The 25,011-nt window shown below is 41.0% G+C and overlaps 1 protein-coding gene across 1 annotated transcript in view; it reads left to right on the top strand.

The window, feature by feature from the left end:
* Nucleotides 1-19,948, top strand: part of LOC114041414 (zinc finger protein 420-like) — a 32,376-nt gene extending 12,428 nt beyond the window's left edge. The window contains exons 4-5 of the mRNA XM_027859852.1: nt 814-1,942; nt 17,728-19,948. Coding sequence (XP_027715653.1) covers nt 814-1,942; nt 17,728-18,649 — 2,051 coding nt within the window. The 3' untranslated portion in view covers nt 18,650-19,948. The remainder of the gene's footprint in view (nt 1-813; nt 1,943-17,727) is intronic.
* Nucleotides 19,949-25,011: the final 5,063 nt, after the last annotated feature.

Here is a 25,011-nt window from a genome sequence, read left to right as displayed (position 1 = left end):
AGGAAGTAAGGCTCCAAGGGGAGTACAGATTTTGAAAGTAAACAACCACCCCTACCTCCTGAGAAAAGAGGGAACAATGGCTGGAGGATGAGTTGTACTTAGTTTGGATTATCTAAGGGTGTGGTGTGTGTTCTGTGGAAGCATGAAAGAAAAGAGCCTAAGAAAACATGGAGCTAACGGTCAGCGTCACAGAGGGGAGGAGACCGAAGGGTAAGAAGGGTAGTGGCTTAAGGGACCAGGTGCAGGTGATAGGTTACTGGGGAGGTACATCAGTGACATCAGGGTTAACTAGCTTGTGGCAATGACAACTTCACAGTTCCTCACTCAGAGCTCCTATTGGGTAGATAACTCTCTTCATTATACCTGTCATCTCTGAGCCTTCTTTTTGTCATTTTCCTTGTCCTCATTTTCCACACTCCTTGAAACTCTTGCCAGCCCTAAATATACCTCCCTTATTCCCTTTTTGTCACCTTGTGAACTTCCTGTGCACATCTACGTTCTGCCAGCAGCATATTCCCCTGATAGTCTTCTACCCTTCCTTCTCTGACTACCCCTTTCTGTGGGAGCCACTCCTTATACCTCATTCCCTTGTTCCAATTCAAACTACTACTGTCCCTTCCATTCTTTCTCCAGGTTCTAAAGCAGTTTTGAGATCTATCAAAGCCATATCTTAGATACTAACGTCAGTGATGTTTACTGCAAAATACTATGTAAATGTGGACTATTTTTCTTTTTTTTTTAATAATCCTTTTCCTACACCAGCAGTTTCTTTCTCCCAGTATAAGAGATAATGACATTTTCTTATTTTTTCAGATTATGAAAGAGAGACTGAGAATATGTGGTCATATGGAGAAGAGGAAACTTCAGAAGATGTACAATTGCATACTCTATTGCACGGAAGGATGTCAGAATTATTCCTAATGGATATTCCTCAGAAACATAATTTTGGAGAAATTTGTGGATCTGACAGGTTAGGAAATCATCAGGGAAACTCTGCTGGGATGATTCTGAGGGAATCCCTTTCCCAAAAAATTCAATTTAGGCCAGTAAATATGATCCACAAGAAAACGGCTCACGGAGAGAAAGCCCAGGAATATAAAGAATTTGGGAGAAACTTTGGCCTAAATCCAAACCATATCCCACATCAGAGAGATGTTGTAGGAGAAAGAGCCCATAAATGTTATGCTTGTGTCAAAAGCTTCAAATATAATTCTGACCTTGTTCTACATCAGAGAATTCATACTGGTGAGAAACCCTATAGATGTGATATTTGTGGGAAAGGTTTCAGTCGGAGCTCACAACTTATTCGACATCAGAGGACTCACACTGGAGAGAAACCCTATAAATGTACTGAATGTTGGAAAGCCTTTAGTCAAAGTTCAACTCTTATTCGACATCAACGAATTCATACAGGTGAGAAACCTTATACATGTAATGAATGCGGGAAAGGCTTCAGTTGGAGCTCAAGACTTAATCAACATCAGAGCATTCATACTAGAGAAAATCTCTATGGATGTGATCAATGTGGGAAAGCTTTCAGTCGGAGCTCACATCTTATTCAACACCAGAGAATTCACACTGGAGAGAAACCTTATGAATGTAATGAATGTGGTAGAGCCTTTAGTCGGAGCTCACACCTAATCCAACACCAGAGAATCCACACTGGTGAGAAGCCCTATAACTGTAAAGAATGTAGTAAAGCCTTTAGTCAGAGAGCCAACCTTATTAAACATCAGATAATTCACACTGGTGAGAAACCCTATAAATGTAAAGATTGTGGTAATGCATTCAATCAGAGAGCCAACCTTATTAAACATCAGATAATTCACACTGGAGAGAAACCTTTTGAATGTCAGGAATGTGGAAAAGCCTTTAGTCAGAGCTCTCGGCTTACTCGGCACCAAAGGACTCACACAAAAGAATTCACACTAGAGATAAACCCATAAATGTAGTAATGAAAAGTTTTTATTTAGAGGTTATGTTATTCAGAATTCACACTGGAGAGTATAAGGAATGTTGGAAAATATTGGTTACCAGCTCAACCTTTATTTCAGTATCAAGAGTGTTCACATAAGAGAGTCATCCAGTGAATATAACAAATGGGGATGGCTTTAGTCAGACTTTGTGAACCCATGCAGTATTGTAAGATCCCTGGGGTCAGGGCCTGTGGTTATTTAGAATTTGTTGAAAATCTGTCCATAAAGCACTGTTAGCTCTTGGCCATTTGCCAGGATTTTGGGGGAAATTGCTAAAGAAAATTCTTCATTGAAAATAGCATTTGTTAAGATAGTATTTTTACCTATTGTTGAATAATTTCAGTTACATTAATAGGAATCATTGTCAGTGGAACAGCTGACCCGCTCTTTTTGTAAAGAAATATCAAGCATTGTGAACTGAAGGAACCAAGAGACCCTATTCATAGGGTATATTTCCCCATTAGGCCCTTTCTCTTCTGAGTTCTTGAGTGATTTCTCTTTTGGGCGTGTATTTGGGGCTGGGAATAGGAGAGAGTTTCTGGCTATTTTGATTGACATGACTCTGAGGGAAGAATGCTGCAGTTATGAATGCCTTAGCCTAGCTCATCTCTTCTTCCCTTTTCCACCCATACTTTTAGACAGCACAGCATCAGAGGCTGCAGTGATCTCTCTGAACTCGACATGAGATAATATCCTTCTGGCTTTAAGCAGAATTATGAAATAAGTGAAATTTGTCTCCTGGTTCCTTTACTTCATTTGGTAACTGATGGTCTCACTCCTACCTCCTCTTTGCCCCCAATACCCAGGGATCTAAAGCTTTCTGATCTCCTTCCCCTAGCAAAACAGGAAAGGTTATTGCCATTTATACTTTCTAATGTGAGTTTTATTTAACTGTCTCCTCTGTGTTTGCACTTTAAGCCTCATATCTGATATGGAAGTAACTGTTTTTGGGGTCTGAAGACATTAGTTTGAATTCTGGCTCTGCTCCTTGCTATCTATATGACCTTAGATGGCAGAGGATGAGATGGCTAGAGTGTCATAGAAACAATGAACAGGAACTTGGACAGACTTTGAGACAGTGGGAAATAGAAGGGTCTTGCATGCTGTGGTCCATGGGGTCGTGAACAGTTGGACGTGACTGAGCAACTGAACAACAAATGTCCTTAAAAAACCTTTCTCTTCTCTGTGCCTCAGTTTTCACCTTTGTAAAATGAAGGAGTTGGACTAAATGAGCTTAGGACCTTACAGTTCTAAATTCTACAAAGTAATGAAAAATTTTCTCTTCTAAAACTCCTGGGAGTTTCAGGCCTCAGTTAGCAGAGGGAGATATACTGGGGCCGAAAGGAATGGGTCACCATGGAAAGCAAAGGGCAAGGTAAGAAGGGAGACTCCAAGAGGACTGTTGCTTTTTGGAGAGCAGAAGTTAAGAGATTTAGCTGTAGATGCTGGAGACCAATTCCTGGGAGCTACTAGGAGTTGAGGACCACAACTTCTTCCACTTTTAGCCCTAGGACCCCTCTGTCAATCAAGTTTCCCCGAGCCTTCTTTCACATTCTGTTCCCTTCCCTGCCTAAGCAGAAACTACTCGCCCTTTCCCCAGCCCCAAAACTCCAAGTGTAGGGGATCCAGGGCCCTTTTCCACTGTGATCTCTCCCATCCTTCCCAGTCTGGTTCAGTTTCCCATTCAGGCAAGCTATCCAAACCCCTGTAGTCCAAAGTGTTAGTTTACTTGGGCCATTTGTCTTACAGGACATCTAGGTCTCACAGAATCTCAGAAAGGACCTTGGAGTACACCTAGTTGAGTACACCTAGAATACTCCTTCAGATATTCTGTTTAGGACGTTCCCAGCAAATGGCTATTCAGCCTCTATTTGAAGAGTGGGAAATGCTTTACTTTCTTGGGCAGCCTATTCCCCATTCCACCTGTAAACATTTTGGTTTTTCCACATTTCAAGCCAAAGTCTGCCTCTGTAAAACTTCCAGGTTTGTTCTCAAAAGCAAAGAACAAGCCTCATCTACATGACAGTCTTTCATGACAGCCTTCCAAATACTTGAAGACAGCTATCAAAGGAAAAGAAGTTTGATCTTCTAATTTTCTATTACCTTTATATAGCATTTGACACTGTTGATCACTCTTTTCTTCCAGATACTCTATCTACACCTGATCTCCTTCATTTAATTCCTCTTCTTTCTCTTTCCCCCTCCCCCTGCCCAGGGTAGGTGTCCCCCAAGACTCTGTCTCTCACTCCTTTTGGCAAGTAGTTTAGTATTATGGAAAATGTGCTGTGGGTGGAGTCAAAACACCTGTGTTGTGGTCTTGGCACCAATGCTTCCTAGCTGTCTGTTGATGAGCAAATCATTTCACTCTTTGGAGTCCTGTTTCCTTTCCTTTAAAATAGGTAAATCAGTATTTGCATTACCTACCTCACAGGGTTGTGGGAAGGAAGGGCTTTATAAAATTTAAAGCCATATATAAATGTGAGATGCTGTTGATATCATCCTCTTCCATGGTTTCATTTATCTTCTTAATGTAAATAATTCTCAAATCTATCTACTACTCCAACATCTCTCCTGTATTTTCCAGCTCTCTGCTGGATGTCTCCATCTGGATGGCTCAACAGCAACTCAAAAGTACCATTTCCATAATGGATTTCACCATCTTTCCCCTAAAACCTGCTCCCCCCATACCATCCTCCCAGCCACATAGACTTGAACCTTTTCCCTACCTCTCTTGCCTCACATCCAAGGACCTGTGAGGGTCTCTCAGTTCGGCTTCCTTGTATCTCATGCTCCCCATTTCCACTATCACCACCCTTGTTCTGGCCTTCATCACCTCTCAACTGGATTATTCTAAAGGCCTCATTTCAGTTCTGTTCAGTTTAACATGAATTTATTGAAGGCTTCCTAAAGGGCTTTACCGTCTCTGGTGTCTTCCTTCTTCAGTCCATCCTTCCCACAGCTGCAAGAATTGCATTTCTGGTGCTGGTATGGCTGTGTCATATCCATACAGTATCTCCTTTTCTATAGGAGAAAAATAGCCTGGTAATAGAAATATATATGGCATGAGTCACATAATGGTTCTGACCTGCCTTTCCAGCTTCATATATCTTCATGTTCTTTCTCCATGTTGTAACCTAGCTGAAATATTAGCAGTTTCCCCTTTTGCCACCTCTGTGTTTTCATGCATGGTACTGCTTGGAATATACTTGTATGTCCAACCTATTGAAATTCTCTTCTCTTGAGACCCAGGGCAGATACTGTCTTCTTCATGGAACTTTTCTTGAAACTGAGGTCAAACTCTCAGATATCTCACTTCTTCACCTGTATCACATTTTACTTTATATTGTATTTGTGTGTAACTATTTTAACTCTCCAATTAGATTTCAAACTCGTTTGAGTTTTGAGATATTATCTTTTAAAAAATCTTTATATCCTCAATGCAGCACGTCTTGCATATAGCAATGACTTAGAAAATGCTATTTGGATTGATTATGAAGGTCTCTGACTTCTCAGATGCGTATATCTGCATCCATGGTCTTGCTCATACCTTTCCTCATATGTAGGGTATTCTCCTCCTCCTTCTAGGCCCAGTTTAACCCTATTCCCCAGACCCTCCCAACTAAGCCTACCGTTACCACCTTAGCCCACTTCTTCTCTGAATTCCTAAGCTCTTATTGTCTGTATTACTCATCTAGCACTTATCACCTGTTATTTTGTATTAATGGTTTCTTTTTTTTTTTTTTTTTTTTTTTGAGGCAAGCGGGGTTAAGTGACTTGCCCAAGGTCGCATAGCTAGTAAGTGTCAAGTGTTTGGTCTGAGGCCAGATTTGAACTCAGGTCCTCCTGACTTCAGGGCCGGTGCTGTATCCATTGTGCCACCTAGCTGCCCCTTAATGGTTTCTTTATGACTAACCTTACTCTTCAGCAAGACTGTAAGATGCTCAAAGGTAGGGATCAGATCTTAAATACCCAGAGTCACAGAATGGAAGAGACTGAAGGGATTTTAAAAGGCCATCTAGGCCAATCCCCCTCATTTTAGAGACAGGGAAACTGAGAACCAGAGAAAGAAAGTGACCTGCCCAAAACTGCACCCTGAATTAGTGGTTAGAGAACCCAAGTCCCCAGACTTATGGCTCACTGCTTTTTCCACTACCTTATCTTTATGTCCCTGGTGCCACTGCCTTGTGCATGTAGCTGATTCTCAGTACAGCCTTTGTAGCGTGATGAGAGGCATCTAATGCATGTTTTTTTATGCAGATGAGAACACACATGGGATCAAGGAGAACTTAAGATGGAAGGTACCTGGAAAGTTATAAAAGTGAAAAGAGGAAAAATGAGGGTTGTGGTTTGACCATGAAAGTAACTAACTTTAGCCTGCCTATCATATTGACTGGTTCACCGTTTACCCCCAGTTACCAAGCACAGTAGCCATTACATGTGTCAGAGAATCTTTGGTGTGGGTTTTACTTGAATATGATGGTAAGGTATGATCAGCTGTCAGAGTTGCTCAGATAACCCAGTTGATCACCTGGTCCCAATTTTAAGGAATTAGAAGAAGTTTTTGCTGGTTGCTCAGGGGTTTTCCTTGAAAATACAGCCCCCTCAAATTTCTTGCAGCACTTTGGCTAAAGCTGACCTTTGCACTTGTCTCCACTTTTGTAATGTAATTATTTGGATCTTTGCCCCACTCAGATTGTAAGCTTCTGCAAAGCAGGGCCTTGTCAAATCTATCTCCATATCTCCTAAGCCTAGACACAGGCCTTGAAGACAGTGGGTGCTTAATAAGTGTTTATTGAAGCAAATGGAATGGAAAAGATTGCTGGATTTGGAGCCAGGGGTTTGTGTGATTGGATAAGTCATTCAACCTCTCTGAGCTTCTGTTTCTTCATCTGAAAAACGGGAATACTTGTACTACCTATCATTACAGAGTTGTGGGGAAAAATTTGTGAACATTAAAGCGCTTACAGAAATATCATCTTGTATGATTATTAGAGAAATTTTGTAATAGATGATCAAAAAGTCACCTCCTGGGGCTTCGTACGAGGTAAGGTGTAAGTAGAAGGGTGGTTGAGCGAATGGGCGGCGTCTTTGGTTTACAAACCGCTCGGGTTGGTCCCGGACTGAGCAGTCCCTCACCCCTCCCCGTCTAAGTCTCTCCCACGCCCCTCCCGCCCTGAACTCTCATTGGTGCGGGACCAGTGCCATATTTCATTGGCTCAGAGCGCAAACTCTGAGCCAATGACGGGAGAGCCCTCCGCGGGGAGTGGAAGGGAAAGCTAACGAGCCTAGAGGGGCCGAGCTGGGACCCCGAGTGTCCCCGCTGGAGCCGATCTCGTCTAGTCTGTGGGGTCCTTGAGCCAAGCACCCTCCAGCATGCCCACCCAGGCGCTCTCCGGCGGCCCTGCCCAGCCTGGGGCCGCTCTCCTCCTGAGGGAGCGGTCTTTACGTTAAAAGGAAATCTTTAACTCCCATACCCTACGCCAGCTTCAGTCCTCGTGGCCACGCGGGGCTGAGCCTCCTGTGCCCTCTGCTAAGGCCAGGTGGGGCCGAAGGAGGCCTGAGCTTCAAGTCGCCCTGTCCCGCCGTGCTGCTTTTCCTCCCCGCATCCCTCCGCCAGCGAGCGACAACCGAGGGAACCAGCGAGACGGCGGGTCCTCCAGGGACCCTAGAGCGGACCGAGACGAAGCCCGGATGGGCGCTCGGGGCGCGCCCCGGGCCACCCTGGGGGCGGGCGGAGGTTAAGGTTCCGGTTCTCTACAGCAGCGGCTTCGAGGTCCGTTTCCCTCCACTCCGCGCATCCTCCTCCTTCCCACCCCCACCCCCGCCCCACCCTACCCCCGAGCGAAGGAAACTGAGGAGGGGGCTTGGGAAGGTGAAGGGAGAGGTCTGGAAAGGAGCATCTGGAAGGGCTTGGTGAGGGCCCAGAGGGGTGGGGATTCCTGTGCCTTCCCATGCCACCTGGACGGTGCACTTTAGCTTTGGCTAAGCCCCTGCTGTGTGCTCTGCCCTGTGCTTGGGAAGGTAGGAAACTTGACGGAGACCTTGCACCCCGGCACCTACGGATGAGACAGAAACACTGGGAACTAAAGTCTTAAGGATGGAGCATTTGGGCTCTCAGGGTCGGTAGAAATTCTAGGGGCTGAGATGAGCAAAGGCATAAAGGTGAGAGTACAAGCTGTGCCGGGGGTGGGGGAGAAGGATCGGGACTTGTCCAGCCTAACGGCAGTGGAGGGTATATGTAGGGGTAATAGGAAGTAAGCTGTGAGATAGCTAAGAAAGACCGGCTATACGAGCGCCTTCTGTATCCCCAGTACTTAGTGTAGTGCCTGGTGCATGGTAGGCACTTAATTAAAGCTTCTTGACTTGACTTGGATTCTAATTGTTCTGAGTCTCTTACACTGTCAGATTAGAGGATTGGATTGTATTTAATCAGAGGTGTTTAACCTGGGATCCATGAACTTTTTTTTTATACTTTGATAACTGTATTTCAATATAATTTGTTTCCTTTATAATCGCATGAATTTTATTTTGCGAATTTAACATCTTTCTGAGAAGGGGTCCACAAGTTTCACCAGACTAGGGACCATGATACAACAAAGGTTAACAGCCCCTGTATTAGATGATTTTGGGAAGCTCTCCAATTTCTGATGCAGTCTTTGAGTCTCTGAGTGGTCACTTGAGTTTGAGGTGGTCAGGGAGAGAGCTTCATGGAAGAGGTGGGCCTTGAGCTGGTTTGAGAGTGGTAACATTCTAGTCCTGGAACATAGTGATCTCAGGTGGTAAAGGTACTACCTAGGTAAATTCAACAAAATGTGAATAAGCCATTTGGACAGAAGCAAAAGGTCTATATAGCAGAGCAATGTAGAAAATGTTGAAGATTGAGGCCAATTTGTAGAGGACTTTGAGTACCAGGCTGAAGAATTTCTACTTAGTCACAGAATCTCGGAATTAGAAGGACCTTAAAAGTCACCTAGGCCAGCCACCTACCCAGTGCCTGCCTTTGTAATACATCTGACAAGGTTATCCCAATTCTACTTTAATATTCCCAGTTCTGGGTACTCACTAATGCTTGAGGCATCCCATTCTATTTTAGACAGTCCTAGGAGTTAGAAAGTACATGAGTATGTATTCATACTGGTTAGAAGTGGAAAGGACCTTGTTATTTCTGGTGTTGGGTTGTTTTTCAGTCGTGTCCAACTCTGTGACTTCATTTGGGACTTTTCTTGACAAAGATATTGGAGTGATTTGCCATTTCCTTCTCCAGCTCATTTTACAAATGAGGAAACTGAGGCAAACAGGATTAAGTGACTTACCCAGGATCACACAGCTAGTAGGTGTCTGAGGCCAGATTGGAACTCAGGTTCAAGAGACTTCCTGTCTCCAGGCCTGGCGCTCTATCCACTGCACCAGATCTTACACCTCCCAATTGCATACAGTGGGAAAAAGAAACTCAGGGGAATTCACTTGCCCAAAGTCACATAATTTGTGACACAGCTTTGATTGGAACTTGGGTCTCCTAGCAGTTAGAACTGTCCCAAAATGGAATGGGCTGAATCAAGAAGTAATGGGAGGACTTCAAGCAGAAACTGGATACCTCTTGACAGGTCTGTTTTAATAGGATATCTTTGTCTGGGTTGGACTTGGTGGTTGCTGAGGTCATCTTTAAATTCTGTGATTCCTGGGTCAGTCCTCTTTCTACTGCACACTTTTGCTCAGACAGTAGAGAGCCTTTGGAAAAAACTTTTTTTTTTTTTTTTTTGCTGTTTGGTGAGGCAGTCAGGGTTAAGTGACTTGCCTAGGGTCACACAACTAGTAAGTGTCAAGTGTCTGAGGCCAGATTTGAACTCGGGTCCTTCTGACTCCAAGGCTGGAGCTCTATCTGCTGTGCCACCTAACTGTCCCAAAAAGTCTTAAACAGGAAAATTATGTTGACTTGTAACAAAACAGTGATTTATTAAGATGAGTGTGACAGTTGTAAACAACAGTGTCAAACTGAAATAGAAATGGAGCCCCTTAATTATCCATAAGGATCCCTGCAGAAGCATATTGACTTAGAAAACTACGGATTAACATTTTCTGTGTTCTATATCTTTATTTATTTTGTCAAATATTTCTCAGTTACATGTTAATCTGGTTTGGGCAGCACAGCAGTGCCCCGCATGTTTGACATCTCTGGTGTATAGGATGAATAGAAGCAGGGAAATCATGTAGGAGGCATTTGAATACCATAGGTAGCAATAGGTGAAGATCTGGGCCAGAGCCACTTCAGTGGGAATGGAAAGAAAGGGTTTTATTTGAAAACTATTATAAAGGGAAGATCAACAGAGCAGAAAGAGGGAAGAGTCTGCAGTGACATTACAGTATCTGGTTAAGGTGACTGGGTGACCAAAGTAGATAAATCTGGATGACAGGCTGGCTAGGGAATAGAGATTAATGCAGTTTTAGGCATTATGAGTTTGAGGTGACATTAGACAGGGTTGTTCACAAAGAAATCTCTCCTACTGAGGGGTAATTGAATAAGTCAGTTGACAGTTGAAGGTTCAGAGCTAGACCTTGTGAAAAAGGTCGGTGTACCACCTGAATCAGACCTTTTGCAGTATACCTACATCATTTTATTTCAGGTGAATTCACAGACCATCATTTGCTCACTATTATCTTGGGCAAGTCATTTAACCTTTTCCTCATCTCTAAAAAGGGAATAAAAATACTTGTGCTACCTATATTACAGAATTGTTATGAACAAATCAGCAAAGCACTATAGGAATGTGACCTATTATTATTTATATATTATTTATTATTAGTGCTATCATTATCATTGTTGGGGAAGCTACGTGGTGTAATGGAAAGAGCTTTGGGCTTGGAATTAGAATCAGGAGAGACCTGTTTTAAATAATACCTCCAGGGGCAGTGGATAGAGCACCTGCCCACCCTGGATTCAGGAGGACCTGAGTTCAAATCCGACCTCAGACACATAACACTTACTAGGTGTGTGACCCTGGGCAAGTCACTTAACCCCATTGCCTAGCCCAAAAAAACCCAGAAAACAAACAAAAAAAAAACAAATAATGCTTCCAGCTTTTACTGTGTGTCCTTTTTAAAGTCACTGTCTTAAGTTTCAGTTTCATCTTTAAAAGGAAAAAAATTATCTCTAGTACCTACCTCAGAGAAATATTGTGAAGATCAGTCAGGATAATAAATGTGAAGCATTTTGCAAACCTAAAAACGACATAAATGTCAACTATTTGTCATTTGTTTGAATTGATTGCTACCCTTCCTCAGATGATATGTTTCTGACTGAGGATTATCAAGTTTAAGTTGTGGTAGATGGCCTGTTACCAAAGGCTGAATGAATAAAGCCGCCATTTACTCAAATTAATCCTCTAGTGGTGATGCACAGCCCTAAGACATTTGGCCCACAACACTGCTAAATGACGCCCAAACCAGATTAAAATGTAATCAAAAAATATTTGACAAAATAAATAAAAATATAATAGACTATAAATAATGTTAATATATGGCTTTCTAAGTCAATATGTGGCCTGCAGGGATCCTTATGTATAGTTTAGTGACCCCTATTTCTATTTGAGTTTGATACCACTAATGTACAGTGTTATTATAAGCCTCCACTTTGGAGAAAACTACTACCTTTCCTATGCATGCTTAGGAATACTAATCATGGATGATGGTATTGAAAGTTATACATAGATGTACATAATAAGTATACGTTTATCTTTCTTCTTTGTGTGATCTAGACTGTAGTTAAGGAGCCAGAGGTGGGGAGTGGGTCTATAAGAAGCTCTTGAGCAGAGGAATATTTACTTTGACGAATCTCTACATTAATACCTAATCTATTGAGTGTCAATAATTGTCCATGTACCTATATAGAATAAGTTGACAGAATACAAATAAAATTCTGAAAATGTGTTTCTGCATCTTAGATACTCTTCACAGAGACAGGATTGTCTTTACTCTTCTAAAAATGCCCTTTGTAGGGGCAGCTAAGTAGTGCAATAGATAGAGCACCAGCCCTGGAGTCAGGAGGACCTGAGTTCAAATCTGGCCTCAGACATATAACACCCACTAGCTGTGTGACTTTGGGCAAGTCACTTAACCCCAATTGCCTCAAACCCCCTCCCCAATAAAAAGTCCTTTGTCATTGAACACATAGCTGGCCAATTCAGTAAACATTTATTAAGCGCCTACTATGTGCCTGGCACTTGCTAAAGCTTATGTAGCCAGGTGGGATTTGCCTATATCTAGATAGTAGATAGACTTTATAGTAAATAGAGAAAGATTGGCATTATCTAATTGACAATGTCTGTGCTTGAAAGAGCTGACCATTATTTCCCATATGTGTTACTAGGTTAAGGAAAATCAGAGGAAAAGGCCCTTAGTCTCTTTCTGCCTTTGAAATAAAATGACCTGTCATTTAACAGCCAGTGGTGACAGTATTTAAACAAGGGTTTACTTTTAAATTCAGCTCGCTTCTCCCTCAGGAAAAGTGTCCATTTCTAAGCAGTAATACTTATTTTGTAAGTAATACTTGTTTGTCCTTTGTTCTCAAAGAGGACCATGATATCAGGAAAGTGGTGTTGTGACTTGTAAGTGAATTGGATTTAAGTGAGGGAGGGCTATGCAAAGTCACCAGCCTCACTGTCCTGGAGCCACCTGGGTCCAGTGGCAAGATATATATCAGGATGACTGGAGATGGCCCCTGTGTAATACTTAAAGAGGTGACAGGACCTGTGATTTCATTGGCATAGGAAACTCCCGGTTAGGAAGTTTCCTCTACCAATAAAGATCTGCTTTTGCCCTGCAATTTATAGTCTTAGAGCATTGCTTGGGGACATTGAAGTTAAATGTGTTGGCTTGGGACACACTGCTAGTATGTGCTAGAGGCTGCCTCTCCATACCATGGTTCTTTCAATAGTGATAATAATAATAATAATAATAATAATAAAAACTTGTGAGAATAGAATGAGATACATATCTTCCCCCACATCTTTTCTGTTACTGGAGTTGTCTGAAGATGCTTTCAGTGAGCCAGCATCCTTTTACTCAACTATAAAATCTACCTGTACATAAACATTAAATTTTTTAAAAAAATAGCAAGTTAGTGACTTGTCCAGAACCATTTCTATCTGAAGTTCATCAAACAAGATGAGAAGAACGAGATAATAATATTCTCATTTGTATAACATGAAGGCTTTTTTCACAACAATACTATTGTGGCTGAAGTACAAATATCCCCAATTTACAGATAAGGAAACTGAAACCATTTTGTAAAAGTCTGATTGAGGGGGGCAGCTAGGTGGCGCAGTGGATCGAGCACCAGCCCTGATGTCAGGAGGACCTGAGTTCAAATGCAGCCTCAGATACACTATTCTCTAGCTGTGTGACCCAGGGCAAGTCACTTAATCCTGATTGCCTCTCAAAAAAAAAAAAAAAAAAGTCTGATTGAAGAAGAGCCAGGAAGCTTCCCTTTGTTGCTACTTCTGAGCAGCTACATTTAGTTGACTCCATTAAGAATAGAATAGCTCAATAGACTGCCCTTTTACAGACATACTCCTGGTTGGACCACCAATAGCATTGCCACTTAAAAAGTTAAAGAGGAGAATTGAGGTAGCCACAAAATCTAGAGTGAGATCCCCATGAGGAATATATAAGGGCTGCAGGCAGAGAAGGAACATCCATTTGTTAGCCTGAAAGCAGGGCGTGTAAGGGACAGTCCCCTTGGGAAGAGAGCAGAATTGACTTATGTGTGCACTGGCATGAGTATCTGTCAGTATCTGTGTGAATCCCTTAGGAATCTGTGGTCTCTTCCAGGATAGGGACTGTGGCTTCTCTTTTATGTAAAACCCCTTCTGGTGTCTTAGACACAGCTCCTTATACTTTGAGGTCTCAGGAAATGGGATAGTGGTGGTTTAGTGATAGGGAAGGTATAAGGGTGGGGAGAAAGAGACTAAGCCTGGTGTCTTAGGAATTCTATCCGAGAGGGAGACACTGAAGGATGAATAGGGTGGGATGGGGTTTCAGGCCAGGGCTAAGCTCTCTTGTATGTCTTCTGTCTTTCCCTAGCTCTGCCTGTTCCCCAAATGCCTGCTCTTCCCCCTTCCCCTCACCCTGAATGATAGAAACCAGACAATGGCATTTATGTTCTAGTAACAGTCCAATTCCGAGTGGGCTGTCTTTCCTGAGGTTCTTTCACTATTGCCCAGCCATGGCATTTTCTCTTTCCCTCAATCTGTAACTTCTCTGCCCGTTCCAGGTCCTTCCTGCTGCTGGATCGGAAGTTCCATTCAGATTGTTCACAATTTCCTCGGGTCTTCCTTTTGTGGTTTCCTGCTTCCTACCATGTGGGCACTAACCCACACAGGTTATAGATATTACATTTATACTCAAATATATATGAAACCAGGAATTAAGTCTCTAAACACAGCCCATGACTCTTTTCCTGTGAAAGGGGGCCCATGACAGCTGGGTTTCTTCAGACTATGGGAAACTTCATTGATGATCATTAGAAAGACCTGCCCCGTGCTCCATCCAGCCCAAGACTCTTTCTGACAAAGTCCCCAAAGGAGTGGATAGGAGGTGGAGAACATGGGGTTGGCCTCCTGAACATTACCAGAAGGTTAGTGATCACAAGCATCTCTGTTCTCCCTCAATAACTCAGCCAAAATTTTATCTAAACCCTACTTGAATCTCAGTTGATATTCTGATTCAGCCATCCTCTGAAATAAGATCTGTAAGTCTATTTCCCACCTTGGGAAGTAGAAATTCCTTTTGTTTGCCCAAATTTACTTCATTGAAGTTTTAAGAACAGCCACAGATTTAATTTCTAGGGCTTGGTAAACAAACCTCTGCCCACTTCTGATCATGTCATCTTTCAGCCTATGTAGAGAGTTCCAGTCACTACTGCTTTGGTGTTTGAATTTACAAAGCCAGCCTTGGAAAGATTTGAATTTTTACTACATACTCCACAGGGTTTTTGTGAGGATAAAGCATGATAATATATGTGAAATACTAACTTTATAACTATAAAGCATTATAGAAGCAATAGTAATTTATTGTGATGTCCAATCTAGGCATTCTGTCTGAATTCAGTGCTTAGTAGTATAGGCCAACTCCTACAGTAGTTTTAACGGTCCTTTTCTCCTGTTGTGGTTGTTTTCCCAGTGCCATTAAATATTTGTTAAGAACTGAGATATGAGGCTTCCTCCTCTGGTCCTCCTAACCCAGAGCTGTTTGTACTTTGTAATTCCATCCTTCTGTTTCTTCCCTCTCTATTTAGGCTGTCAGCTCTGTCTACCCTTTTTCTTTCCCCCTCTTGGCCCAAGAGATAGTATAATTTTTTGGATCTAAAAAGAAATTTTCTTTTCAGGAAACAGTGACATTGGAGGGTATATCCATGTTTTCCATGAGACAGAATTGGAAATATCTGGATCCCAGAGAAGCTTCTATAGGGATGTTATCCTGGAGGATTTGAAGTATATGACCTGTGTCTTTTGCTGATATTCTTAATGTTTTTAGTCATCACTCTTGTTGTGCCCAGCCCAGAGATGCCTCACTCACTTCAAATGCCAAACTCTGATACTTTTTCAGAAACAGGGGCATTTTTTTCTCTGTTTCTATTGTTCATTTGCCTCATGTCATTTGGGGCAGCTGGGTGGTGTAGTGGAAAGAGCGTTGGGCCTAGACTTAGGAGGACCTGAGTTCAAATCCAACCTCAGATGCTTACTAGCTGTGAGACCCTGAGCAAGTACTTAACTTTTGTTTGAGTATAGAAATAGGACATTACTATTCTTATCCCCCAAGTGACAGGTCTTGTATCTGCAGAGGGGAAAATAGGAAGCTGTCTTAAGATATTTAGAAGATACCCTCTTCCTCACCCTCTTGAGTGTCTTAGGAAATATTGCTCTGATCTGTGCAAACTCTTCCAGAATTTGAGTGTTGATATCCTTATTAGTGGGACCTTCCCATTCTTCCAGCCAAGAGAGACTAAATTAAATTATTACTTTTCTGTCTCCAGATTTCTCTTTTATTTGTTCCACTGTTCCTGGAAATGGATTTCCTTCAGAGGACCTACCTTTCCCCTCTGAGCCTTCCTGCCTAGCATTTCTGAACTTTTTTGCCCTTCACTTGCCCTTTGAAGACCTAGAGGTTGAAATTGCATCCTGAGATTGTTTTGAGTTCCCACAACAAATCAGCACCCTTTTTTTTCCTCGAGGGGCAAGATTTCCGGTTTCTAGACCTAATGTGATTTCTCTGGTAGGTTGAGGGAAAGAGTCATGGATCCTGGATCTGTGATATAGTAGATATTCACAAGTTCCTGCATACGTGAGCAAGAGACAACCAGTCAGCAAGAGTCTTAGTCAAGCTTCGCATGAATAAGACATTGCTTTAGAGAAGATTTGTAAGTAGGAAAGGGACAGGTGGATTGGGGCAACATTGAGAAGCATCATCATGTCTGAGATGAACAGGCTGGTTTATAGGAAAGCATTGGGGACATGAGAACATGCAGGTTAGGTCTATGATGTTAGAATTAAAGTGTGGTAAAATACCCTGATGGAGCTGTAAGGAAGCAGTTGTTCAACCACAACCCTAAATGGAGAGGAGGAAGCTATTGGGCATGGTTGGAGGGAGTAGGTACAGAGTGTCACACAATTATCCAGTGAGAAATGAGTTTGTGGACTAAGCAGTAGGGGAAGAACCAGAGAAGAGGTAGGTATAAAAAGTGATATAGGGAAAGAAGGGTACAGCACATGGGGTAAAGGACAGAGATCAGTTGGAGATTTTGGAAGAGTTCCTTACTTGGTATGTTAAGGAGTTGATAGCACTACCCACGGTGATCGGGAAGTCAGTTATGAGGGATAGTGATGTTTTATGTTTAAGTTAGAAGACTGATACCTAGTCCAGATTTTCATATCAATTCCTAGGGATGGTTTGGGGAAATTTCTTTGTGCAAGGACTAATAGGCATGAAAGGCATGTGTGAATGTTGATTTGAAAGAAGAATGAGTTACTAAGATCCAAGCATAGAGTGGAATCCTAGTCCTGATAGAGGGGTCTTCATAAAGTATTGAGTGATAAAATGAAGTGGCTCAAGATAGGTAGCAGCCAAAATAATTGAAGTGTGGGTCCTTACAGCTTAAGTCAAGATAAATAGTTGAAGAATGGATTGTGTACCTTTCATACCATGTGAAAAAGAAGTGTTTGGGGGAAGGAACTTTGGAGTTGGCTGTGAAAAGGTCTTTGCTAATTGTTCAAATGCCAGGGTCACAAATCAGATGGCAAGGATTCCATGTGGGAAATGTCTATTAGAAAGTAGATTTCAAAGCCAGCTTTGAGAACCACCAAAACTGTCTATTCCTTTTAGACATTAATAAATGTCCTCTGAAACTAGCACTTTCTCTTTTCCTTTTGTTTCAGGTTCCAAAGAGTATGCCATTATGTGAAAAACAGGAATATTCAAAAGATGTACGCTTTTATGGAAAGACAATTGAAGTACTTCTACAAGATATTCCTCAGGAACCTGGTTTTATAGAAGATGGAAAATTTAAAAGCCAGCAAGGAAACTGTACAGGGGGGATTTTGAGGAAATCCTTTTCCCAGGAGAGTGGTTTCAGAAAAATGACTAAGATTCATAAAAATATCTCAGCAGGAAAAGCCCAGGAGTGTAATCAATTTCAGAAGAATTTTGGTCAGAATTCAAACTATACTACTCATCAAAAAAATGCTACGAAAGAGAGAACTCATAAATGTGCTACCTGTGACAAAAGTTTCAAATACAATTGTGATCTTATTCAACATCAGAGAATTCACACTGGAGAGAAACCCTATATTTGTGATGAATGTGGAAAAGGTTTCAGTCGTAGCTCGTTACTTACTAGACATGAGAGAACTTGCACAGGAGAAAAACCTTATAGATGTAGTGAATGCTGGAAAAGCTTTAGTCAAAGCTCACATTTTATTCAACATCAGAGAACTCATACTGGAGAGAAACCCTATGAATGTATAGAGTGTGGTAAAAGCTTCATTCAGAGCTCACAGCTTATTCAACATCAGAGAATTCATACTGGAGAGAAACCCTATGGATGTAAAGAATGTGGGAAAGGCTTTAGTTCAAGTTCCCACCTTACTCAGCATAGAAGAATCCATACTGGAGAAAGACCCTATGGATGTGATCAATGTGGAAAAGCCTTCAATCAAAGTTCACACCTTATTCTACATCAGAGAACTCACACAGGAGAGAAACCCTATGAATGTATGGAATGTGGGAAATGCTTCAGTTGTAGCTCACACCTTGCTCAACATCAGAGAATTCATACTGGAGAAAAACCTTTTGAATGTAATGAATGTGGTAAAGCTTTTTGTCTGAACTCCCAACTTATGCGACATCAGAGAACTCACACAGTAGGAGAAAAACTCTATAAATGTAATGAATGTAACAGAGCCTTTAGTCAGAGTTCACACCTTATTCAGCATCAGAGAATCCATACAGGAGAAAAACTCTATAGGTGTGTTCAGTGTGGGAAAGCTTTCAGTAGAAGTTCAAACCTTATTCGGCACCAGACAACTCACACTAGAGAGAAACCCTTCAAATGTCAACAGTGTGGAAAAACTTTTATTCACAGCTCACAACTCAGTAAGCATCAGAGATTTCACACAAAATAATTGTCCCTGGAGAAAAACCTGTAAATGCAATTGAAGAAATTCTGTCAATCAACAGGAGATAATTTGTATAATCCTTGGCAAGTCATTTGAGCCCCAATATCCTTATCTGTAAAGTGGGACTTGAATTACTGATATCACAGAGTTGTGAAGAAAGCACTTTGCAAATATTAAAGCACTATTTCAGTGTATGTTCTACAGTAACAGATATGGCAGATCCTTCAATGTCTGCTCAAGCCTTTATTCAGTATTTACATCAGAAAGTTATTCATGATGTAATGAAAAAGGGAACACATCAGCCAATATTGCTTTTCTAGGATTGTAAAATTATAAGATCTTACATTTAGAGTTGGAAGGTATATCAAAGGTCATCAAGCCTCTCACTTTACAGAAAAGGAAACTGAGGCCCAAAGAGATTATTTGCGCAAGATCATGTAGGTAACAAAAGACAGAGCTAGGCTTTGAACCCAGCTTTTCTTGACTTATAATCCAGCATTCTTTCTGATGCATCAAGCATCCTCATAGAATCTTTGAAATTGAATGCCTCAGAGTTCTTCTAATCCAAGTTTTACTGGTGAGGAAACTAAAGTCCACTGAGGTTAAGTGAGTTGCCCAAAGTCACCCAGCTGGTGAGTGGCAGAGCCAGGACTAGGTCTCAGTTCTCTCAATTTATAATATAGTCTTCTTTCTATTATACTGTGTTGCCTCCAAGAGTTTAGAATTTGTAGAAGTAGAATCACTAAATCACCAGCACCCTAGATAGCCTTACAGGACATACAAAAAAAAATTTTGAACATTCATTCTTTTTTATTCATTTTGTTTTTTCTGCTTTTCAAAGGCTATTCATATTATATTCATTTTGCCCAAGGTCTGAAATCTCTAGAGAATAAAGGAGTAAACTAATTATGTTTCCTTTGACCATGGTAGCACAGAGAGAATACTTTATCTCTTCTGTTACCTTTTTAAAAAAAATTAATTTCTTCTTCCTACTACTCCCACTTCCCTCAGCAGCAAATTTTAAAAATAATAAGTTCCCAATACATATATATGTATATACATACACATCTATATGTGAGGGATTGTCTGGTGTTAGCTACTGCCAAGTGGAGGTTGTGGCAACATGGGACAGGAACTGGGTATTAGGAAGTAACCAGAGCTCACGCTCCCGAGGCAGGGGCTGTGCTAGGTGGAGTTGTGGTGTACTGAGATGGGATCTGGATACGGAGAAGCAACTGGAGCTCACGCTCCTGAGGCAGGGGCAGTGCTATGTGGAGCTGTGACAAGCTGGAGAAGAAACAAGGTACAAGGAAGTAGCCGGAGTACGTACTCCTGAGGCAGGGGCTGTGCCACTTGGGAGTGGGACGGCAGAGAACAAGCTCTCTCTGTCTAGCCTCCTTCCTTAGGTACCACGCTAACCCCAGACGCCTCCTTCCTGTGACCAAACCTGACCTCCTGAGGCCCGTATGCCCCCCGGGGGGACCCCCGCCCCCCCCCGCCCCCCCCCCCCCCCCCCCCCGGTATCTGGTCCCGACTTCCTGCGTCACGTACTTTCTCCTTTGTGCACTGATCCCTCACGCCTCCTTCCAAATATCTAGGCCCCACTTCCTGTGCCACGTATGCTCCCTTTGTCTGGGTACTAGTGCTAGACAACCTCTTCCAATATTTGATCCTCGACGAGTCACTATGGGCGGGCTGAGGAGGAGGGACGTGGAAGACTTAAAAGTACTGTAGGGATGGGGGCGGAGTCGGCTTTTGCTCCTGCTCGTGCGCATGTGCTTTCCTGCCTGGCCTTGCTGTGATGATTATTGAATAAAGTTCAGGTTTTTGCACCTCCTGATCAGCTCGTCTCTGGTAAATCCGGGTGACCCCGAGGACCGGTGAGTATGACCCTGGTTGCCTGATCTGGCTGTAAGAGAGTGCGCGGTTTGGACCAGCACATCTATAGATAGGTGTGTGCTTGTATACATATGTGCACATTCCAGCAAAATGAGTTTCCACACTGGCCATGTTGGAAAAATGTTTGTCTCTTTCTGTGTTTTAAGTTAATCACTCCTTCTGGAAGCAAATGAGTTACGTGTTTCATCTTCGTTCTTTTGGACTCAATTTAACATTGTGTTCATCAGAGTTCTAAAGTCTTTTAAAATAGTATTATCATTGTATATTATCATTGTATAGAGTATTCAGTCCCCTCGTTTTATAAATGAAGACACTCAGCCTCAGAGATATGATGGGACTTATTCCAAAGTAAATATAAGATCATAGATTTCGAGTTGGAAGGGATCTTAGAGCCCATCTAGTTCAATCACTCATTATAAAGGAGGAATTGAAGCCCAGAGAGGCTAATTATTTTGTCCAAGACTATGTATTATGTAGTCAGAAAGATTTTCCCCAAAAATGTAATCACAGTGCCTCCTCCAGAGCCATTTCCACACTATCCACCGAACTCCTAGAGTTGACCCCAGAAGTGATTCCCACATTTATTCATTCAAGAAATATTTATTAAGAATCAATCAATTATTTATTAAGTGCCTATCATAGTAGTGCTAGTAGTAGCCAGGCATTGTGCTAAGCACTAGAATCTGTATAGAGCATTGTCCTGAGTGCTGAGGTAAATACAAAATTGAAAGGTAGCATGGGTGAAGTGGAAAAGATTTGGAGTGAGATAACCTGATTTCAAATATTCCCTTTGCCATTTACTGCCTGTGATCACTTTGTATCACAACTTCTCTGGGCCTCAGTATCTTCATCTACAAATTGAGGGTGTTGAACTCGACCCTTGAAGTCTCTTCCAATTCTGTCTCTGGTTCTAAAATAAGATGAAACCACTGTCCTCATGGAACTTAAAATCTAGCAGAGGCATCAAGACACAAACATAAGTATATTACAAAGCATCAGTACATTAAAGAAGTATAAAACAAAATACAATGTTTGAGGTAGTCAGCTGCCTAAGAGATCAGGTAGGAAAGGTTTCATGGAGGCAGTGGCATTTGAGTTGGGTTTCCAAGAATAGGAAGGAATTAAGTAAGAGTGGGAGGTTGACATTCCAGACATAGGGAGCAGCATATACAAAGGTATAGTGGAATGAGTTTAGGACATGTCCAAGAGAGCACTGAATAGTCCATTTTGTCTTAGAGCATGGAGAATGTGGAGGAGAGCAGTATGATATAAAATGGGAAAGGTAGGGTGGTACCAGTTTTTGAATAGTCTTAAAGACATTTGAACTCTATTCAGTATAGGCAATAAGATCTTTCTTGAGATCTTTGAGATGAATGACTTGACTAAGTCTATTAGAAATATTATTCTGGAAGTCATGAAATATCTATGTAAAGTATTTTGCAGACCTTTAAGTACTATGTAAATATTAGCTATTATATGAACTGGAATGGAGAGAGAATCAGGGTATAAAAACCTGTTAGGAGGTTATTGCAATACTTTAGATGGGTGATAATGACAGTCTTAAGTGTACGTGGTAGAATGTGACAGGGGCAAGCAAAAAAAAAATCCAGTTATACTGCTCTAGTAACATGTGAGGAAGGGGAAATCACTTTTACCTGGGGCAAAAAAAAATTGGTAGGATCAGGAAAGGGTTCCTGATACCTGTACTAAACCTTTTCACTCCACAAGCATAGAAGTGTCTACTTTGTGCCAGTCCCTGAAGATTGAAAGACAAAAATTAAATGGTTCTTGCCCTCAAGAAAATTATATTCCATTGGAGGGAAATGACACAGATAAAAGTAAATAAACAGAAGACATTTGTTAAATGCCTACTATATGCTAGGCAGCTAGGTGGTTCAGTGGATAGAGCCAATAGGTGGAATTAGAACCAATAGGAGGAATCATAAGAAAGAAGAGACAAAACAGAAGAAAAAAAGAGCAAATAGTATGCTTCAATCTGTATTCAGACTCCATAGTTCTTTCTCTGGATGTGGATAGCGTTTTCCATCATGAGACTTTCAGAGATGTTTTAGATCCTTGCATTGCTGAGAACTAAGTCTTGTCACAATCGGATACACTGTACCTTGACCCCAATGTAGTGATGTTGTTTTGGTCCTGTTTGAGAATGAAGGACAACAATCAACCTATTTTCCCAGTATCTTTTCAAAAACATAGGAAACAATCAAAATAGAATAAAACTTCCCAAACAGTGACAAATAAAATGAAAGACAAAAAGAAAAAAGAGCTAAGTCTTTCAAAGTTAGTCATCACACATTGTGGCTGTTGCTGTGTACAACATTCTTCTGGTTCTGCTCATTTCACTCAGCATCAGTCTATACAAGTCTTATCAGGTTTTTTTGAAGTTCGCTTGCTCATCATTTCTTATAGCACAATAGTATTCCATTACATTCATATGCCACAATTTGTTCAGCCATTCCCCAGTTGATGGCCATCCCGCTATTTCCATTTCTTTGCCACTACAGAAAGAGCTGCTATAAATATTTTTGTACATGTAAGTCCCTTTCCCATTTTGATGATCTCTTTGGGATGCAGCCCTAAAAGTGCTATTGCTGGGTCAAAGGGTATGCACATTTTTATAGCGCTTTGGGCATAGTTCCAGATTGCTCTCCAAAATAGTTGGATCAGTTCACAACTCCACCAACAATGCATTAGTGTTCCAATTTTCCCACATCTCCAACATTTATCATCTTCCTGTTTTATCATGTTAGCCAATGTGATAGGTGTGATGTGGTAACTCAGAGTTGTTTTGATTTGCATTTCTTTAATCAATAGTGATTTAGAGCATTTTTTCATATGCGTATAAATAGCTTTAATTTCTTCTTCTGAAAACTGCCTGTTCATATCCTTTGGCCATTTATCAGTTGTGGAATGACTTGTATTCTTATAAATTTGAATTAGTTCTGTATATGTTTTAGAAATGAGGCCCTTATCAGAGATACTGGTTGTAAAAATTCTTTCCCAGTTTTCTGCTTCCTTCCTAATCTTGGTTCCATTGGCTTTGTGCAAAAACTTTTCAATTTAATCTAATCAAAATTATCCACTTTGCATTTCATAATGTTCTCTATCTCTAGTCATAAATTCTTTTCTTCTCCATAAATCTGACAGGTGAACTATTCCTTGCTCTCCTAGTTTGCTTATAGTATCAGCCTTTATATCTAAATCATGTACTCATTTTGACTTTATTTTGGTATATGGTGTAAGATTTTGGTCTATGCTTAGTTTCTGCCATTTTTTTTTTCTAGTTTTCCCAGCAGTTTTTATCAAATAGTGAGTTCTTGTCCCAGAAGCTGGGGTCTTTGGGTTTATCAAACAGTAGGTTACTATAGTCATTGACTACTGTGTCTTGTGTACCTAACCTATTCCACTGATACACCACACTACTTCTTAGCCAGTACCAAGTAGTTTTGATGATTGCTGCTTTATAATACAATTAAAATCTGGTATGGCTAGGCCACCTTTCTTAGTATTTTTTTTTTGTTAGTTCCCTTTTGTTTGGGCCTTTTATTCTTCCAGATAAATCTTATTATTGTTTTTTCTAGCTCTATAAAATAATTTTGGGTAGTTTGATTTGTATGGCACTGAATCAGTAAATTAATTTAGGTAGAATTGTCATTTTTATTATGTTAGCTAATTATGTTATATTAGCTCAATATATTAATCCATGAGCAACTAATGGTTTTCCAGTAATTTAGATCTGACCTTATTTGCTTGAAAAGCATTTTGTAATTGTGTAATTTAAACTTTTTTTAAAAATTTTGATTTTTTCAATTAACAGAAATCTGCTTTCCCTCCCACTCTTCCCTGCTTCCCCCCACTCCCACTGAGAAAGAAAAAAATCTGTATTACAAATATGTGTAGTCAAAGGAAATTTCCACATTGGCCATGTCTGTCTGTCTATCTCTCTGTCTCCTATGAGTATCACTTCTATCAGGATCAGGAGTTAGGTAACATGTTTCATTATGAGTCTTGGAATTAGGGTTAGAAGGTGAGATTTAACCTGATTTTTTTTTAAAGTTAGGTTGTATTTTTTTAATCAACAAAATCTACCTTATCTCATTCACCCCTCTCTCTTTTGAGAACAAAAGAAAAACCTATTCCAAACCTGTATGGTCAAGCAAAACAAATTTCCAAATTGACCATATCTGAAACATATATATGTATGTATCTTGTTCTGTACCCTGAGTCCACCTTTTGGGTAGCTTATAGTATATTTCATCACTAGTCTTCAGGAATCTGTATTTGATTATTAACATTGATCAGAATTCCTTCGTTGTCTTTTTGTTTGTCTTTACCATTTTGTTATCATTGTAAAAAATTGTTCTGGTTCTGTTCACTTCAGTTCATATGAATCTTCCCCAATTTCTCTGAAACCATCCCTTTCATAATTTCTTAATAGCACAATAGTATTC

This window comes from Vombatus ursinus, unplaced genomic scaffold (assembly GCF_900497805.2).
Source record: "Vombatus ursinus unplaced genomic scaffold, bare-nosed wombat genome assembly UNPS02014173.1, whole genome shotgun sequence".
Taxonomy (NCBI): Eukaryota; Metazoa; Chordata; class Mammalia; order Diprotodontia; family Vombatidae; genus Vombatus; species Vombatus ursinus.
The sequence above is the reverse complement of the archived record's forward strand: the minus strand, read 5'-3'. Positions and strand labels throughout refer to the sequence as shown.